General features: G+C 49.2%; 1 protein-coding gene across 1 annotated transcript in view; it reads left to right on the forward strand.

Moving 5' to 3' along the window:
• LOC147116796 (protein scribble homolog) overlaps window positions 1–20,668 on the forward strand; it is a 145,134-nt gene that overhangs the window by 105,176 nt on the left and 19,290 nt on the right. Inside the window, 1 exon segment of the mRNA XM_085987226.1 lies at window positions 7,293–7,459. Coding sequence (XP_085843352.1) covers window positions 7,293–7,459 — 167 coding nt within the window.

Raw genomic sequence — 20,668 nt, forward strand, 5'->3', positions numbered from 1 at the left:
CCCACAGAAGGCAGTAGAGGCCAATTCATTAAATATATTCAAGAAGGAGCTGGATATATTTCTTAAGGCTAAAGGGATCAAGGGATATGGGGAGAAGGCAGGGACAGGGTACTGGAATTTGGATGATCAGCCATGATCTCATTGAATGGCGGAGCAGGCTCGAGGGGCCGAATGGCCTATTCCTGCTCCTATTTTCCATGTTTCTAGGTGTACAGTGTCTGTCCTCACGGTGTCTACATGTCCCTGTGTACAGTGTCTGTCCTCAGGGTGTCTACATGTCCCTGTGTACAGTGTCTGTCCTCACGGTGTGTACATGTCCCTGTGTACAGTGTCTGTCCTCACGTTGTACATGTCCGTCCTCACGGTGTGTACATGTCCCTGTGTACAGTGTCTGTCCTCACGGTGTGTACATGTCCCTGTGTACAGTGTCTGTCCTCACGGTGTGTACATGTCCCTGTGTACAGTGTTTGTCCTCACGGTGTCTACATGTCCCTGTGTACAGTGTCTGTCCTCACGGTGTGTACATGGCGCTGTGTACAGTGTCTGTCCTCACCGTGTGTACATGTCCCTGTGTACAGTGTCTCCCCTCACGGTGTGTACATGTCCCTGTGTACAGTGTCTGTCCTCACGGTGTCTACATGTCCCTGTGTACAGTGTCTGTCCTCACGGTGTCTACATGTCCCTGTGTACAGTGTCTGTCCTCACGGTGTGTACATGTCCCTGTGTACAGTGTCTGTCCTCACGGTGTCTACATGTCCCTGTCTACAGTGTCTGTCCTCACGGTGTCTACATGTCCCTGTGTACAGTGTCTGTCCTCACGGTGTCTACATGTCCCTGTGTACAGTGTCTCCCCTCACGGTGTCTACATGTCCCTGTGTACAGTGTCTCCCCTCACGGTGTGTACATGTCCCTGTGTACAGTGTCTGTCCTCACGGTGTGTACATGTCCCTGTGTACAGTGTCTCCCCTCACGGTGTGTACATGTCCCTGTGTACAGTGTCTGTCCTCAAGGTGTGTACATGTCCCTGTGTACAGTGTCTGTCCTCACGGTGTGTACATGTCCCTGTGTACAGTGTCTCCCCTCACGGTGTGTACATGTCCCTGTGTACAGTGCCTCCCCTCACGGTGTGTACATGTCCCTGTGTACAGTGTCTGTCCTCACGGTGTGTACATGTCCTTGTGTACAGTGTCTGTCCTCACGGTGTGTACATGTCCCTGTGTAGTGTCTGTCCTCACTGTGTGTACATGTCCTTGTGTACAGTGTCTCCCCTCACGGTGTGTACATGTCCCTTTGTACAGTGTCTCCCCTCACGGTGTCTACATGTCCCTGTGTACAGTGTCTGTCCTCACGGTGTGTGCATGTCCCTGTGTACAGTGTCTGTCCTCAGGGTGTGTACATGTCCCTGTCTACAGTGTCTCCCCTCACGGTGTCTACATGTCCCTGTGTACAGTGTCCTCACGGTGTGTACATGTCCCTGTGTACAGTGTCTGTCGTCACGGTGTGTACATGTCGCTGTGTACAGTGTCTCCCCTCACGGTGTCTACATGTCCCTGTGTACAGTGTCTGTCCTCGCGGTGTGTACATGTCCCTGTGTACAGTGTCTGTCCTCACGGTGTGTACATGTCCCTGTGTACAGTGTCTGTCCTCAGGGTGTGTACATGTCCCTGTGTACAGTGTCTCCCCTCGCGGTGTGTACATGTCCCTGTGTACAGTGTCTGTCCTCACGGTGTGTACATGTCCCTGTGTACAGTGTCTGTCCTCACGGTGTGTACATGTCCCTGTGTACAGTGTCTCCCCTCACGGTGTGTACATGTCCTTGTGTACAGTGTCTGTCCTCATGGTGTGTACATGTCCCTGTGTACAGTGTCTGTCCTCACGGTGTCTACATGTCCCTGTGTACAGTGTCTCCCCTCACGGTGTGTAAATGTCGCTGTGTACAGTGTCTGTCCTCACGGTGTGTACATGTCCCTGTGAACAGTGTCTGTCCTCACGGGGTGTACATGTCCCTGTGTACAGTGTCTGTCCTCACGGTGTGTACATGTCCCTGTGTACAGTGTCTGCCCTTACGGTGTGTACATGTGCCTGTGTACAGTGTCTGTCCTCACGGTGTGTACATGTCCCTGTGTACTGTGTTTGTCCTCACGGTGTGTACATGGCGCTGTGTACAGTGTCTGTCCTCACGGTGTGTACATGTCCCTGTGTACAGTGTCTCCCCTCACGGTGTGTACATGTCCCTGTGTACAGTGCCTGTCCTCACGGTGTCTACATGTCCCTGTGTACAGTGTCTGTCCTCACGGTGTCTACATGTCCCTGTGTACAGTGTCTGTCCTCACGGTGTGTACATGTCCCTGTGTACAGTGTCTGTCCTCAGGGTGTGTACATGTCCCTGTGTACAGTGTCTGCCCTCACGGTGTCTACATGTCCCTGTGTACAGTGTCTGTCCTCACGGTGTCTACATGTCCCTGTGTACAGTGTCTCCCCTCACGGTGTCTACATGTCCCTGTGCACAGTGTCTCCCCTCACGGTGTCTACATGTCCCTGTGCACAGTGTCTCCCCTCACGGTGTCTACATGTCCCTGTGTACAGTGTCTCCCCTCACGGTGTGTACATGTCCCTGTGTACAGTGTCTCCCCTCACGGTGTGTACATGTCCCTGTGTACAGTGTCTGTCCTCACGGTGTCGACATGTCCCTGTGTACAGTGTCTCCCCTCACGGTGTGTACATGTCCCTGTGTACAGTGTCTGTCCTCACGGTGTGTACATGTCCTTGTGTACAGTGTCTGTCCTCACGGTGTGTACATGTCCCTGTGTACAGTGTCTGTCCTCACGGTGTGTACATGTCCCTGTGTAGTGTCTGTCCTCACTGTGCGTACATGTCCCTGTGTACAGTGTCTGTCCTCACGGTGTGTACATGTTCCTGTGTACAGTGTCTCCCCTCACGGTGTGTACATGTCCCTGTGTACAATGTCTTCCCCTCACGGTGTGTACATGTCCCTGTGTACAGTGTCTGTCCTCACGGTGTGTACATGTCCCTGTGTACAGTGTCTCCCATCACGGTGTCTACATGTCCCTGTGTACAGTGTCTGTCCTCACGGTGTGTACATGTCCCTGTGTACAGTGTCTGTCCTCACGGTGTGTACATGTCTCTGTGTACAGTGTCTGTCCTCACGGTGTGTACATGTCCCTGTGTACAATGTCTGTCCTCAGGGTGTGTACATGTCCCTGTGTACAGTGTCTCCCCTCACGGTGTGTACATGTCCTTGTGTACAGTGTCTGTCCTCACGGTGTGTACATGTCCCTGTGTACAGTGTCTCCCCTCACGGTGTGTACATGTCCCTGTGTACAGTGCCTGTCCTCACGGTGTCTACATGTCCCTGTGTACAGTGTCTGTCCTCACGGTGTCTACATGTCCCTGTGTACAGTGTCTGTCCTCACGGTGTGTACATGTCCCTGTGTACAGTGTCTGTCCTCACGGTGTGTACATGTCCCTGTGTACAGTGTCTGCCCTCACGGTGTCTACATGTCCCTGTGTACAGTGTCTGTCCTCACGGTGTCTACATGTCCCCGTGTACAGTGTCTCCCCTCACGGTGTGTACATGTCCCTGTGTACAGTGTCTCCCCTCACGGTGTGTACATGTCCCTGTGTACAGTGTCTGTCCTCAAGGTGTGTACATGTCCCTGTGTACAGTGTCTGTCCTCACGGTGTGTACGTGTCCCTGTGAACAGTGTCTGTCCTCACGGTGTGTACATGTCCCTGTGTACAGTGTCTGTCGTCACGGTGTGTACATGGTCCTGTGTACAGTGTCTGTCCTCACGGTGTGTACATGTCCCTGTGCACAGTGTCTCTTCTCACGGTGTGTACATGTCCCTGTGTACAGTGTCTGTCCTCACGGTGTGTACATGTCCCTGTGTACAGTGTCTGTCCTCACGGTGTGTACATGTCCCTGTGTACAGTGTCTCCCCTCACGGTGTGTACATGTCCCTGTGTACAGTGTCTCCCCTCACGGTGTGTACATGTCCCTGTGTACAGTGTCTGTCCTCAAGGTGTGTACATGTCCTTGTGTACAGTGTCTCCCCTCACGGTGTGTACATGTCCCTTTGTACAGTGTCTCCCCTCACGGTGTCTACATGTCCCTGTGTACAGTGTCCTCACGGTGTGTACATGTCCCTGTGTACAGTGTCTGTCCTCACGGTGTGTACATGTCCCTGTGTACAGTGTCTGTCCTCAGGGTGTGTACATGTCCCTGTCTACAGTGTCTCCCCTCACGGTGTCTACTTGTCCCTGTGTACAGTGTCCTCACGGTGTGTACATGTCCCTGTGTACAGTGTCTGTCGTCACGGTGTGTACATGTCCCTGTGTACAGTGTCTCCCCTCACGGTGTCTACATGTCCCTGTGTACAGTGTCTGTCCTCGCGGTGTGTACATGTCCCTGTGTACAGTGTCTGTCCTCACGGTGTGTACATGTCCCTGTGTACAGTGTCTGTCCTCAGGGTGTGTACATGTCCCTGTGTACAGTGTCTCCCCTCGCGGTGTGTACATGTCCCTGTGTACAGTGTCTGTCCTCACGGTGTCTACATGTCCCTGTGTACAGTGTCTCCCCTCACGGTGTCTACATGTCCCTGTGCACAGTGTCTCCCCTCACGCTGTCTACATGTCCCTGTGTACAGTGTCTCCCCTCACGGTGTGTACATGTCCCTGTGTACAGTGTCTCCCCTCACGGTGTGTACATGTCCCTGTGTACAGTGTCTGTCCTCACGGTGTCTACATGTCCCTGTGTACAGTGTCTCCCCTCACGGTGTGTACATGTCCCTGTGTACAGTGTCTCCCCTCACGGTGTGTACATGTCCCTGTGTACAGTGTCTGTCCTCACGGTGTGTACATGTCCCTGTGTACAGTGTCTGTCCTCACGGTGTGTACATGTCCCTGTGTACAGTGTCTGTCCTCACGGTGTGTACATGTCCCTGTGTACAGTGTCTGTCCTCACGGTGTGTACATGTCCCTGTGTACAGTGTCTCCCCTCACGGTGTGTACATGTCCCTGTGTACAGTGTCTGTCCTCACGGTGTGTACATGTCCTTGTGTACAGTGTCTGTCCTCACGGTGTGTACATGTCCCTGTGTACAGTGTCTGTCCTCACGGTGTGTACATGTCCCTGTGTACAGTGTCTCCCCTCACGGTGTGTACATGTCCCTGTGTACAATGTCTCCCCTCAAGGTGTGTACATGTCCCTGTGTACAGTGTCTGTCCTCACGGTGTGTACATGTCCTTGTGTACAGTGTCTGTCCTCACTGTGCGTACATGTCCCTGTGTACAGTGTCTGTCCTCACGGTGTGTACATGTCCCTGTGTACAGTGTCTCCCCTCACGGTGTGTACATGTCCCTGTGTACAATGTCTCCCCTCAAGGTGTGTACATGTCCCTGTGTACAGTGTCTGTCCTCACCGTGTGTACATGTCCCTGTGTACAGTGTCTCCCCTCACGGTGTCTACATGTCCCTGTGTACAGTGTCTCCCCTCACGGTGTGTACATGTCCCTGTGTACAGTGTCTGTCCTCACGGTGTGTACATGTCCCTGTGTACAGTGTCTCCCCTCACGGTGTCTACATGTCCCTGTGTACAGTGTCTTTCCTCAGGGTGTATACATGTCCCTGTGTACAGTGTCTCCCCTCACGGTGTCTACATGTCCCTGTGTACAGTGTCCTCACGGTGTGTACATGTCCCTGTGTACAGTGTCTCCCCTCACGGTGTGTACAAGTCCCTGTGTACAGTGTCTCCCCTCACGGTGTGTACATGTCCCTGTGTACAGTGTCTCCCCTCACGGTGTGTACATGTCCCTGTGTACAGTGTCTCCCCTCACGGTGTGTACATGTCCCTGTGTACAGTGTCTCCCCTCATGGTGTGTACGTGTCCCTGTGTACAGTGTCTGTCCTCACGGTGTGTACGTGTCCCTGTGAACAGTGTCTGTCCTCACGGTGTGTACATGTCCCTGTGTACAGTGTCTGTCGTCACGGTGTGTACATGTCACGGTGTGTACATGTCCCTGTGTACAGTGTCTGTCCTCACGGTGTGTACATGTCCCTGTGTACAGTGTCTGTCCTCACGGTGTGTACATGTCCCTGTGTACAGTGTCTGTCCTCACGGTGTGTACATGTCCTTGTGTACAGTGTCTCCCCTCACGGTGTATACATGTTCCTGTGTACAGTGTCTGTCCTCACGGTGTCTACATGTCCCTGTGTACAGTGTCTCCCCTCACGGTGTGTACATGTCCCTGTGTACAGTGTCTCCCCTCACGGTGTGTACATGTCCCTGTGTACAGTGTCTCCCCTCACGGTGTGTACATGTCGCTGTGTACAGTGTCTGTCCTCAAGGTGTGTACATGTCCCTGTGTACAGTGTCTCCCCTCACGGTGTGTACATGTCCCTGTGTACAGTGTCTGTCCTCACGGTGTGTACATGTCCCTGTGAACAGTGTCTGTCCTCACGGTGTGTACATGTCCCTGTGTACAGTGTCTGTCGTCACGGTGTGTACATGTCCCTTTGAACAGTGTCTGTCCTCACGGTGTGTACATGTCCCTGTGTACAGTGTCTCGTCACGGTGTGTACATGTCCCTGTGTACAGTGTCTGTCCTCACGGTGTGTACATGTCCCTGTGTACAGTGTCTCTTCTCACGGTGTGTACATGTCCCTGTGTACAGTGTCTGTCCTCACGGTGTGTACATGTCCCTGTGTACAGTGTCTGTCCTCACGGTGTGTACATGTCCTTGTGTACAGTGTCTCCCCTCACGGTGTGTACATGTTCCTGTGTACAGTGTCTGTCCTCACGGTGCCTACATGTCCCTGTGTACAGTGTCTGCCCTCACGGTATGTCCATGTCCCTGTGTACAGTGTCTGGCCTCACGGTGTGTACATGTCCCTGTGTACAGTGTCTGTCCTCACGGTGTGTACATGTCCCTGTGTACAGTGTCTGTCCTCACGGTGTCTACATGTCCCTGTGTACAGTGTCTCCCCTCACGGTGTGTACATGTCCCTGTGTACAGTGTCTGTCCTCGCGGTGTGTACATGTCCCTGTGTACAGTGTCTGTCCTCACGGTGTCTACATGTCCTTGTGTACAGTGTCTGTCCTCACGGTGTCTACATGTCCCTGTGTACAGTGTCTGTCCTCGCGGTGTGTACATGTCCCTGTGTACAGTGTCTGTCCTCACGGTGTCTACATGTCCCTGTGTACAGTGTCTGTCCTCACGGTGTCTACATGTCCCTGTGTACAGTGTCTGTCCTCACTCTGTGACGTTTCCCCAGGCTGATGAACCTGCCCTTTGCTCTGACTAACCTGAATCTGAAGGCTCTGTGGCTCGCGGAGAACCAGTCGCAGCCGATGCTGAAATTCCAAACTGAGGACGATGAGAAGACTGGAGAGAAGGTTCTGACCTGCTACCTCCTGCCCCAGCAACCGTCCCCCAGTTTGGGTAAGTTCCTGACACCATCTCACTGGGAACACTGCGGCTAAGTTCCTCACCCATTCCCAAGTGTCCTGTGTTGCAGTTCAAGCGTGCCCTGATACCTTTCTCCCACCGACCACAGGAGCCTAGATGCTCTAGGTGGTACCTCACGAACCAATCCGTAACCGTTACTGGGTCAGTGGGTGAACAGCGAGAAATTCCACTAGGTTTCAGCTCACTTCAGCAGGAGGTTAATATCAGCGACACCAGGTGCAGCCTGGCCAGTGAGATGCGATCTGCCCATTCTCTACTAACCCACCACGGTTCATCATTACCCAATTGCATATTATGGACTGACAAGTACTGGGCGAGTTGTTAATCCCGGTCTCTCCTGGGCCGGTCATTAATTATAGAGTCATAACAGCATAGAAGGAGGCCACTCGGCCCATCGAGTCCGTGCCGGCTCTCTGTAGATCAATCCAGTCAGTCCCATTGCCCCGCTCTATCCCCGTAACCCTGCAAGTTTATTTCCCTCAAGTGCCTATCCAGTCTCCCCTTGAAAACATTGAGTGTCTCCGCTTCCACCACTTCCGTCGGCAGCGAGTTCCAGGTCCTCACCACTCGCTGTGTAAAAAAGTTTTCCCTCACGTCCCCCCTGTATCTCTTACCCAAAACCTTAAATCTGTGTCCCCTAGTCCTTGTACCATCAACTAGTGGGAACAGCCTTTCCCCGTTTAGCCTATCCAAACCCGTCATAATCTTGTACACCTCGATCAAATCACCCCTCAACCTCCTTTGCTGTAATGAAAACAAATCCAGCTCCTCCAACCTGTCCTTGTAGCTAAGATCCCCCATCCCTGGAACCATTCTGGTAATTCTCCTCTGCACCCTCTCAAGGGCCTTCACATCCTTCCTAAAGTGCAGTGACCAGAACTGGACGCAATACTCCAGCTGTGGCCTAAACATAGAAAAATAGGAGCAGGAGTAGGCCATTCGGCCCTTCGAGCCTGCTCTACCATTCAATATGATCATGGCTGATCCTCTATCTATTACCATATTCCCACTCTCTCAACATACCCCTTGATGCCTTTTGTGTCTAGAAATCTATCTATCTATCTCCTTCTTAAATATATTCAGTGACGTGGCCTCCACAGCCTTCTGTAGTAGAGGATTCCACAGGTTCACCACCCTCTGAGTGAAGAAATTTCTCCTCATCTCAGTCCTAACTGTCCTACCCCGTATCCTGAGACTGTGACCCCTCGTTCTAGACCCCCCAGCCAGGGGAAACATCCTCCCTGCATCCAGTCTGTCTAGCCCTGTCAGAATTTTATACGTTTCAAGGAGATCCCCTCTCATTCTTCCAAACTCTAGTGAATACAGGCCTAGTCGACCCAATCTCTCCTCATACGACAGTCCTGCCATCCCAGGAATCAGTCTGGTGAACCTTCGCTGCACTCCCTGTATGGCAAGTATATCCTTTCTTAGGTAAGGAGACCAAAACTGCACACAGTACTCCGGGTGTGGTCTCACCAAGGCCCTGTATAACTGTAGTAAGACATCCTTGCTCCTGTACTCAAATCCTCTTGCAATGAAGGCCAACATACCATTTGCCTTCCTAACTGCTTGCTGCACCTGCATGTTTGCTTTCAGTGACTGGTGTACAAGGACACCCAGGTCCCTTTGTACATCAACATTTCCCAATCTATCTCCATTTCAATAATACTCTGCCTTTCTGTTTTTCCGACTGAAGTGGATAACTTCACATTTATCCACGTTATACTGCATCTGCCATATATTTGCCCACTCACTCAACTTGTCTAAATCGCCTTGAAACCTCTTTGCATCCTCCTCACAACTCACAGTCCCACCTAGTTTCGTGTCATCAGCAAACTTGCGATAAGGTCCCGCATAAGAGATTGGCGTGCAAAGTTAAAGCACATGGGATTGGGGGTAAGGTACTGACTTGGATAGAGAACTGGTTGGCACATAGGAAGCAAAGAGTTGGAATAAACGGGTCTTTATCCAAGTGGCAGGCAGTGACTAGTGGGGTACCACAGGGATCGGTGCAAGGACCCCAGCTATTCACAATATATATAAATGATCTAGACGAGGGAACTAGATGTAATATCTCCAAGTTTGCAGATGACACAAAGCTGGGTGGGCGTGTGTGCTGTGAGGAGGATGCAGAGAAACTCCAGTATGATTTGGACAGGTTGGGTGATTGGGCAGATGCATGGCAGATGCAGTATAATGTGGATAAGTGCAAGGTTATCCACTTTGGTGGCAAAAACAGGAAGACAGATTATTATCTGAATGGCAATAGATTGGGAGAAGGGGAAGTGCAACGAGACCTGGGTGTCCTTGTGCACCAGTCGTTGAAGGTAAGCATGCAGGTGCAGCAGGCGGTTAAGAAGGCAAATGGTATGTTGGCCTTCGTAGCAAGAGGGTTCGAGTACAGGAACAAGGATGTCTTGCTGCAGTTGAACAGGGCCTTGGTGAGACCACACCTTGAGTATTGTGTGCAGTTTTAGTCGCCTTATCTGAGGAAGGATGTTCTTGCCATGGAGGGAGTGCAGTGAACATTCACCAGGCTGATACCTGGGATGGCAGGAATGACTTATGAGGAGAGATTGGGTCGATTAGGCTTATATTCGTTAGAGTTTAGAAGAATGAGAGGGGATCTCATTGAAACTTATAAAATTCTAAAAAGACTAGACAGACTAGATGCAGGAAGGATGTTTCCGATGGCTGGGGAGTCCAGAACCAGGGGTCACAGTCTAAGGATAAGGGGTAAACCATTTAGGACTGAGATGAGATGAGGAATTTCTTCACCGAGAGTGGTGAACCTATGGAATTCTCTACCACAGAAGGCAGTAGAGGCCAGTTCATTAAATATATTCAAGAAGGTGTTAGATATATTTCTTAAGGCTAAAGGTATCAAGGGATATGGGGAGAAAGCAGGGACAGGGTACTGAATTTGGATGATCAGCCATGATCTCATTGAATGGCAGAACAGGCTCGAGCGGCTGAATGGCCTACTCCTGCTCCGATCTTCTATGTTGGAAATATTACATTTGGTTCCCTAATTCAAATCTTTGATATATATTGTGAATAGCTGGGGCCCAAGCATTGATCCCTGCGGTTCTCCACTAGTCACCGCCTGCTACCCTGAAAAAGACCCATTTATTCCTACTCTCTGTTTCCTGTCTGTTAACCAATTTTCAGTCCATGCCAGTATATTACCCCCAATCCCATGTGCTTTAATTTTGCACACTAACCTCTTATGTGGGACTTTATCAAAGGCCTTCTGAAAATCCAAATACACCACATCCACTGGTTCTCCCTTATCCATTCTACCAGTTACATCCTCAAAAAACTCCAGTAGGTTTGTCAAACACGATTTCTCTTTCATAAATCCATGTTGACTTTGTCTAATACAATAGCGAAATACTGCGGATGCTGGAAATCCGAAATAACAACAGAAAACGCTGGAAAAACTCAGCAGGCCAGGCAGCATCGGTGGAGAGAGAAACAGAGTTAACGCTTCAGGTCGAAGACCTTTCGTCAGAACTGGAAAAAAGCAGGAAATGGAAAGGAAGTTTAGGGGCTGGGAAAAGGGGGAGGGGGTGAAAGAACAAAAGGGAAGGTCAGTGATAGGATAGAAGGCAGGAGAGGTTAAGAGACATTGAGAGACATTAAGAGATATTGAAGGCTTGTTCCTTAACCTGTCCCATTACCACCTCCTCTTGCCTTGAATATCTCTTAATGTCTCTTAACCTCTCCTGCCTTCTATCCTATCACAGACCTTCCCTTTTGTTCTTTCATCCCCTCCCCCTTTTCCCAGCCCCTAAACTTGGTTTCCATTCCCTGCTTTTTTCCAGTTCTGACGAAAGGTCTTCGACCTGAAACGTTAACTCTGTTTCTCTCTCCACGGATGCTGCCTGGCCTGCTGAGTGTTTCCAGCGTTTTCTGTTGTTATTTTGATTTGGTCTAATCCCGTTAATATTTTCTAAGTGTCCTGTTATCACACCCTTTATAACAGACTCTAGCATTTTCCCTACTACTGATGATAGACTAACCGGTCTGTAGTTCCCTGTTTTCTTTCTCTCTCCCTCCTTTTTTAAATAGTGGGGTTACATTTGCCACCCTCCAATCTGCAGGAACTGTTCCATAATCTATAGAATTTTGGAAGATGACAACCAATGCATCCACTATTTCCATGGTTTCCTCTTTTAGTACTCTGGGAGGCAGATTACCAGGCCCTGGGGATTTATCGGCTTTCAGTCCCATTAATTTCTCCAGCACTATTTTTTTTACTAATACTAATTTCCTTTAATTCCTCCTTCTCACTAGACCCTTGGTTCTCTAGCATTTCTGGGAAGTTATTTGTGTCCTCTTCTGTGAAGACAGAACCAAAGTATTTGTTTAATTGCTCAGCCATTTCCTTGTTCCCCATTATAAATTCTCCTGTCTGACTGTAAGGGACCTACATTTGTCTTCACTAATCTTTTTCTTTTTACATACTTGTAGAAGCTTTTACAGTCTGCTTTTATGTTCCTTGCAAGTTTACTCTCATACTCTATTTTTCCCCTCTTAATCAATCTCTTGGTCCTTTTTTGCTGAATTCTAAACGGCTCCCAATCTTCAGGCTTGCTACTTTTTCTGGCAACTTTATATGACTCCTCTTTGGATCCAATACTATCCTTAATTTCTTTTGTTAGCCATGGTTGGGCCACTTTTCCTTTTGTGTTTTTGTGCCAGAAAGGAATGTATAACAGTTGCAATTCATGCATTCGTTCCTTAAATGTTAGCCATTGCCTATCCACCGTCGTGCCTTTTAATGAAGCTCCCCAATCTATCATAGCCAACTCACTCCTCATACCATCGTAGTTTCCTTTGTTTAGATTTAGGACCCTAGTTTCTGATTGGACTTCTTCACTTTCCATCTTAATGAAGAATTCTATCATGTTATGGTCACTCTTCCCTAAAGGACCCCACACAACAAGATTATTAATGAACCCCTTCTCATTGCACAATACCCAATCTAGGATAGCCTGTTCCCCAGTTGGCTCCTCAACGTACTGGTCTAAAAAACCATCTCGTACACACGCCAGGAATTCATCCTCCACAGTATTATTGCTAATTTGGTTTGGCCAGTCAATATGTAGATTAAGGCCACCTATGATTACTGTAGTACCCTCGTTACATGCATCTCTAATTTCCTGTTTGATGCCATCCCCTACATTACCACTACTGTTTGGAGGCCTATAGACAACTCCCACCAATGTTTTCTGCCCCTTGGTGCCTCTTAGCTCCACCCAGACTGATTCTACATCTTGATTTTCTGAGCCAATATCCTTTTTCACTATTGCTCTGATTTCATCCTTTACTAACAACACCACCTCCTTTTCCTTTTTGCCTGTCCTTCCTAAATATCGAATATCCTTGGATATTCAGCTCCCAGCCTTGGTCACCCTGCAGCCACGTCTCCGTAATCGCAATTATATCGTATCCGTTTACATCTATTTGCGCTGTTAATTCATCTACCTTATTACGAATGCTTCGTGCATTCAGATACAGTGCCTTTAGATTTGTCTTTTTAACATTTTTAGACATCTTAACATTTTTTTGTCTCTTCTCTCCTCTCTTAGGCAGTCCCTCGGAACCGAGGATGACTTGCTTCCATATTAAAAATGAGTTCTCAGGTGACTGAAGAGCCCAATGCGGGACCTACAGTCTCTGTCACAGGAGGGGCAGATGGTGGTTGAAGGTGCGGGTGGGAGGGGTTCTTGGGTTGACGTGCGCTGCTTGCGCTTGGCTTCCGCTTGCTCCCGGCGAAGAGACTCGAGTTCGGCGCCTTCCCGGATGCTTCTCCTCCACTTTGTGGTCTTGGGCCAGGGATTCCCAGGTGTCAGTGGGGATGTTGCACTTTTTCAAGGAGGCTTTGAGGGTGTCCTTGAAGCGTTTCCTCTGCCCACCTGGGGCTCTCTTGCCGTGCCGGAGCTCCGAGTAGAGCGCTTGTTTTGGGAGTCTCGCATCGAGCATGCGGACGATGTGACTTGTCCATCAGAGTTGATCGAACGTGGTCAAAGCTTCGATGCTGGGGATGTTGGCCTGAGCGAGAACACTGACGTTGGTGCGCCTATCCTGCCAATGGATTTGCAGGATCTTGCGGAGGCAGCGTTGGTGTTACCTCTCCAGTGCTTTGAGGTGCCTGCTGTACATGGTCCATGTCTCTGAAGCATACAGGAGGGCGGGTATCACTGCTGCTCTGTAGGCCATGAGCTTGGTGCTGGGTTTGAGGTCCTGGTCTTCAAACGCTCTCTTCCTCAGGCGACCGAGGAAGGCGGTGTTGGACTTCGTCATCGACGTCTGCCCTTATTGACTGTAGGCTCCCAAGGTATGGAAAGTGGCCCACGTTGTCCAAGGCCTTGTCGTGGATTTTGATAATCGGGGGGCAGTACTGTGTAGTGGGGGCAGGTTGGTAGAGGACCTTTGTCTTACGGATGTTTAGTGTAAGGCCCATGCTCTCGTACGCTTCGGTGAAGGTGTTAACGATAGTTTGGAGTTCGACCTCTGAGCGCAGATGCAAGCGTCGTCTGCATACTGTAATTCGACAACCGAGGATGGGACGACCTTGGATCTGGACTGGAGGCAACGGAGGTTGAACAGTTTCCCATTTGTTCTGTAAATTAGCTCCACTCCAGTGGGGAGCTTACTGAGGGTGAGATGGAGCATTGCAGCAAGGAAGATTGAGAAGAGCGATGGTGCGATGACACAGCCTTGCTTGACCCCAGTCTGTACGTGAATTGGGTCTGTGGTGGAACCGTTGATCAGGATCACGGCTTGCATGTCGTCGTGAAGCAGGCAGAGGATAGTGACAAACTTTTGAGGGCAGCAGAATTTGAGGAGGACACTCCATAGTCCCTCACGGTTGACAGTGTCGAAGGCCTTTGTGAGATCAAAGAAGGCCATGTACAGCGGTTGGTGCTGTTCCCTGCATTTCTCTTGTAATTGACGTGCGGTGAAGATCATGTCCATTGTGCCCCTTAGTGGGCGGAATCCGCATTGCGACTCTGGGAGGAGCTCTTTCGCCACTGGGAGAAGGCGATTGAGGAGGATTCTTGCGATGACTTTCCCTGTGGCAGACAGCAGGGAAACTCCTCTGTAATTACCGCAATCGGACTTGTCACCTTTCTTGAAGATGGTTACAATTACGGTGTCTCTGAGATCCCCTGGCATGCTCTCCTCCTTCCAGATCAGAGAAATGAGTTCATGAATTCATGCCAGTAGTGCTTCTCCGCCATGCTTTAGTGCCTCGGCGGGGATTCCACCTGCCCCTGAGGCCTTGTTGTTCTTCAATTGTCGGATGGCCTTTTCAACCTCATGCCGGGCTGGGGTTGTGCTGAGATGGTGGCGGGTAGCGTGCTGCGGGATGGAGTTGAGGACACTTACGTTGGAGACAGAGTGTCGGTTAAGGAGATCTTCGAAGTGTTCCTTCCAGCGGGCACTGACTGCCTCTCTGTCCTTGATGAGTACTTCTCCGTTCTTGGCCCGCAGTGGGTAAGACCTTGGGTGCTTGGGCCGTAGGTGGTCTTGACTACGCTAAAGAATCCACGCACGTCGTGGTTGTCAGCTAGCTGCTGGATCTCCTGCGCTTTCTCCACCCACCATCTGTTCTTTAGGTCGCGAGTTTTATGTTGGACCTCGGCCTTCAGGCGTCTGTAGAGCTGCTTTCTTGCTCTCGAGTTCTGTTGCTGTTTCCAGATCAGGAATGCCTTGCGCTTGCGGCTTATTAGCTCCTGGATCTCCTGGTCATTCTCGTCGAACCAGTCTTGGTGTTTCCTGGTTGAGTGACCGAGCGTCTCTTCACAGGTGCTGATTATGGAGGCCTTGAGTGCAGACCAGGCGCTGTGGGCACTCTGTGTCTCTGCATCACTGGGAGTCGTCAGGTTGTTTGTGAGGCGCAGGCTGAATAGGGCTTTCTTAGCGGGGTCTTTGAGTGCTCCAGTGTTAATTTTCCTGCGGCATTGTTTCTGTTGCCGCCGCTATTTTGGGGCTACATTGATGGAGATGACAGAGTGGATTAGGCGGTGGTCTGTCCAACAGTTGTCAGCTCCTGTCATGGGGCGGGTGATGCGGACGTCCTTCTGGTCCCTCGCTCGGACGATGACGTAGTCCAGCAGGTGCCAGTGCTTGGAGCGAGGGTGCTGCCATGAAACCTTGTACTTGTCTCTCTGACGGAACAAGGTGTTGGTTATGACAAGGCCATGTTCTAAGCATTTTTTTTACTATGGCCCTATTTGTCTTATTACCATTTGTTCTTATCCGGACCCTATTTGTTAGTGCACTCCTTCATTTGTCCGCTCTGTCCCTTCCTGACAAAATCTGGTTATCCTTACTCAATCGCCTTCCTGCACTGATTGTCTTTTCTCTTTAGCATTCTAGATTGCTCTCCACCAGCACCAGCGCTTTATAACGGTTCAGCATAACTTCTCTACTTTTGTACTCAATTCCTCTATTTATGAAGCCCAAGATCCCATATGCTTTGCTAACCACTCTCTCAATATGTCCTGCCACCTTCAGGGACCTATTTATATGTCCTCTCCTTGGATCTTATGCTATCCCTAATTTCCCTTGTTAGCCACGGTTGAGTCACCTTTTTTGTTTTATTTTTATGCCAAACTGGGATGAACAAATTCTGTAGCTCATCCATTCGGTCTTTGAATGTTTGCCATTGCCTATCCACCGTCAACCCTTTGAGTGTCATTCCTCAATCAATCCTACCCAACTCGCTCCTCAGACCATTGTAGTTTCCTTTATTTAAATTGAGGACCCTAGTCTCTGAGTCAACTACTTCATTCTCCATCTTAATGAAGAATTTGATCATATTATGATCGCTCCGACCCAAGGGGCCTCGTACAACAAGATTGCTAATTAATCCTTTCTCGTTACATAATACCCAGTCTAAGATGGCCTGATCTCTGGTTGGTTCCTCGACATATTGGTCCAGGAAACCATCCCGTAAACACTCCAGGAATTCCTCCTCCACAGTATTGTTACTAATTTGGTTGGCCCAATCTATATGTAGATTAAAGTCACCCATGATGACTGCTGTGCCCTTATTGCACGCTTCTTTAATTTCCCTTTTAATGCCATCCCCAACCTCCGCCTTACTGTTTGGAGGTCTATATACCACTCCCACTAATGTATTTTTCCCTTTAGTATTTCTCAATTCTACCCATACAGATTCCACGTCATCAGAGCTAATATCCTTCATTACAATTGTGTTAATCCCTTCTTTAACCAGTAAGGCTACCCCACCTCCCTTTCCTTTTTGCCTATCTTTCCTGAATATCGAATACCCCTGGATGTTGAGTTCCCAGTCTTGGCCATCCTTGAGCCACGTTTCCGTAATCCCAACCAAATCATATTCGTTTACCTCTATTTGCGCAGCCAATTCATCCACCTTATTACAAATGCTCCTCGCATTAAGACACAAAGCCTTCAGGCTTGTTTTTTTAACGCTCTTAGACCTATTAGAATTATTATTTACTGTGGCCATGTTTGATTTAAACCGTTGATTTCTCTGACTGCCACTTTTGTTTTTCTCCTTCCTATCTTTTGCTTTTATCCTTGTTTCCCTTTCCTCTGTCTCCCTGCTCAGGTTCCAAACCCCCTGCCATTTTAGTTTAAACCCTCCCCCACAGCACTAGCAAACACTCCCCCTAGAACTGAAGTTGTTGTTGAACACATGGGAGTACGATATTGTTGCTATCACGGAGACATGGTTGAGGGAGGGTCAGGACTGGCAGCTCAATATTCCGGGGTATAGAATCTTCAGGCGAGACAGAGGGGGGTGTAAAAGGGGAGGGGGTGTTGCAATATTAATTAAGGAGTCAATTACTGCTGTAAGGAGGGATGATATATTAGCGGGTTCCTCTAATGAGGCCATATGGGTAGAACTTAAAAACAAAAAGGGGGCAAGCACTTTGCTGGGAGTGTACTATAGGCCCCCAAACAGTCAGGGGGAGATAGAGGAACAGATATGTAGGCAAATCTCAGAAAAGTGCGAAAATAATAGGGTAATAATAGTGGGGGATTTCAACTTCCCCAATATAAATTGGGATAGTCAGAGTGTGAAAGGCTTAGAGGGTGCAGAATTCTTAAAGTGCATCCAGGAGAGCTTTTTGAGCCAACATGTAGAAAGTCCTACAAGAGAGGGGGCGGTACTGGACCTAATTCTGGGGAATGTAGCCGGGCAAGTGGTGGAAGTGTCAGTAGGAGAGCATTTTGGCGACAGTGACCACAATTCGGTGAGATTTAAGGTGGTCATGGAAAAAGACAAAGACGGCCCGGAAATAAGGGTTCTAAATTGGGGGAAGGCCGATTTTAATATGATAAGGCAGGATCTGGCCAAATTGGACTGGGAGCAGCTACTTATAGGAAAATCCGCATCAAAACAGTGGGAGACTTTCAGAAGGGAAATAGAGAGAGTACAACGCCAACATGTTCCTGTAAAGGTCAAGGGTGGGACCAACAAGCAAAGGGAACCTTGGATGACAAGGGATATACAAAAATGCATTAGAAATAAAAGGGGGGCTTTTGGCAGTTACAAAAGACTAAAGACGGAAGAAGCCCTAGAGGAGTATAAAAAATGCAGGGGCATACTTAAAAAAGAAATTAGGAGGGCGAGGAGGGGCCATGAAATAACACTGGCGAGCAAAATAAAGGAAAATCCTAAGATGTTTTATAAGTATATTAAGGGCAAGAGGATAACCAGGGAAAGGGTAGGGCCCATTAGGGACCAAAGTGGCAATCTGTGTGTAGAGCCAGATGATGTAGGCGGGGTTCTAAATGAATTTTTTGCATCTGTGTTCACTATGGAGAAAGACGATGCAGACATAGAAATCGGGCAAGGGGGCTGTGACATACTTGAACATATTAGCATCGAGAGGGAGGAGGTGCTAGCGGTTTTAGCAGGCCAAAAAGTGGATAAATCCCCAGGCCCAGACGAGATGTATCCCAGGCTGCTGTGGGAGGCAAAGGAGGAGATTGCAGGGGCTCTGACACAAATTTTCAGAACCTCTCTGGCCACAGGGGATGTACCAGAGGACTGGAGAACAGCTAACGTAGTACCATTATTCAAGAAGGGTAGCAGGGATAAACCAGGGAATTACAGGCCAGTGAGCCTAACATCTGTGGTAGGGAAATTATTGGAAAAAATTCTGAGGGACAAAATTAGTCTCCACTTGGAGAGGCAAGGATTAATCGGGGATAGTCAGCATGGCTTTGTCAAGGGTAAATCATGTCTGACAAATCTGATTGAATTTTTCGAGGGGGTGACTAGGGGGGTGGATGAGGGAAATGCTGTGGATGTGGTTTACATGGACTTCAGTAAAGCTTTTGACAAAGTCCCGCATAGGAGACTGGTCAAGAAGGTAAGAGCCCATGGGATCCAGGGTGCCTTGGCGCGTTGGATCCTAAACTGGCTGAGTGGCAGGAGGCAGAGGGTGATGGTCGAAGGTTGCTTTTGTGACTGGAAGCCTGTGTCCAGTGGGGTACCTCAGGGATCGGTGCTGGGTCCCTTGTTGTTTGTGATCTACATAAATGATTTGGATGAGAATGTAAAAGGTATGATCAGTAAGTTCGCAGATGACACGAAAATTGGTGGGGTGGTAAATTGTGAGGAGGAAAGCCTCAGGCTACAGGACGATATAAACGGGTTGGTCAGATGGGCGGAAAAGTGGCAAATGGAATTTAACCCTGAAAAGTGCGAGGTGATGCATTTTGGACGGACAAATAAGGCAAGGGAATACACAATGAGTGGTAGGACCCTAGGAAGTACAGAGGGTCAGAGGGACCTTGGTGTACATGTACATAGATCCCTGAAGGCAGCGGAACAGGTAGATAAGGTGGTTAAAAAGGCATATGGGATACTTGCCTTCATTAGCCGAGGCATAGAATATAAGAGCAGGGAGGTTATGATGGAACTGTACAAAACGCTGGTGAGGCCACAGCTGGAGTACTGTGTGCAGTTCTGGTCGCCTCACTATAGGAAGGATGTGATTGCTTTGGAGAGGGTGCAGAGAAGATTCACCAGGATGTTACCTGGGATGGAGCGCCTCAGCTATGAAGAGAGGCTGGACAGGCTGGGGTTGTTTTCCTTGGAGCAAAGAAGGCTGAGGGGGGACCTGATTGAGGTGTACAAAATGATGAGGGGCATAGATAGGGTAGACAAAGAGGAACTTTTCCCCTTAGTAGGGGGGTCAATAACAAGGGGGCATAGATTCAGGGTAAGGGGCAGGAGATTTAGAGGGGATTTGAGGAGGAACTTTTTCACCCAGAGGGTGGTTGGAATGTGGAACTCAATGCCTGAAAGGGTGGTAGAGGCAGGAACCCTCACAACATTCAAGAAGCATTTGGATGAGCACTTGAAATGCCATTGCATACAAGGCTATGGACCAAATGCTGGAAAATGGGATTAGACTGGACAGGGATGGATGGGCGGCGCAGACACGATGGGCCGAAGGGCCTCTTTCTGTGCTGTAAAACTCTATGACTCTATGACATCGGTTCCAGCCCTGCCCAGGTGCAAACCGTCCGGTTTGAACTATATTTCTATGTTTCCTTAATCAGCACTGCCACCCCACCTCCTTTTTTCCTTCCCTATCTTTTCTGAGCACCTTGTACCCTTGAATATCAAGTGCCCAGTCCTCACCATTTTTAAGCCACGTTTCAGTTATTGCCACCACATCATATTGCCACATGGCTAATTGTGCTTGTAGCTCACCAACTTTGTGTGTTTACGTACATGCATTCTAAACCTATTTTTGAATTTTTCGTAGTCTTTCTTAGTCTGCTCCTATCTAATATGGTACTACTACCGTCTCTAGTACTATCTTCTCTAGTACTATCCAACACACTCACTCTTTTATGCACCTTATTCCTCTTTTCTACTCCTATATGCTGGTGCCCATCCCCCTGCCAAGCTAGTTTCAACCCTCCCCAACAGCACGAGCAAGCCCCCCCGCGAGAATATTGGTCCCGGCTCTGTTGAGGTGTAACCCGTCCGGCTTGTACAGGTCCAACCTTCCCCAGAAATGGTTCCAATGCCTCAGGAATCTAAAGAACCTCCCTCCTGCACCATCTCTCCAGCCACACATTCATCTGTTCTATCATCCTATTCCTGTACTCACTAGCGCGTGGCACCGGGAGTAATCCGGAGATTACTAA

The sequence above is a fragment of the Somniosus microcephalus genome, chromosome 5 (assembly GCF_052327205.1).
Source record: "Somniosus microcephalus isolate GS21.2 chromosome 5, FLI_Smic_1.0, whole genome shotgun sequence".
In the NCBI taxonomy this organism is placed as follows: domain Eukaryota; kingdom Metazoa; phylum Chordata; class Chondrichthyes; order Squaliformes; family Somniosidae; genus Somniosus; species Somniosus microcephalus.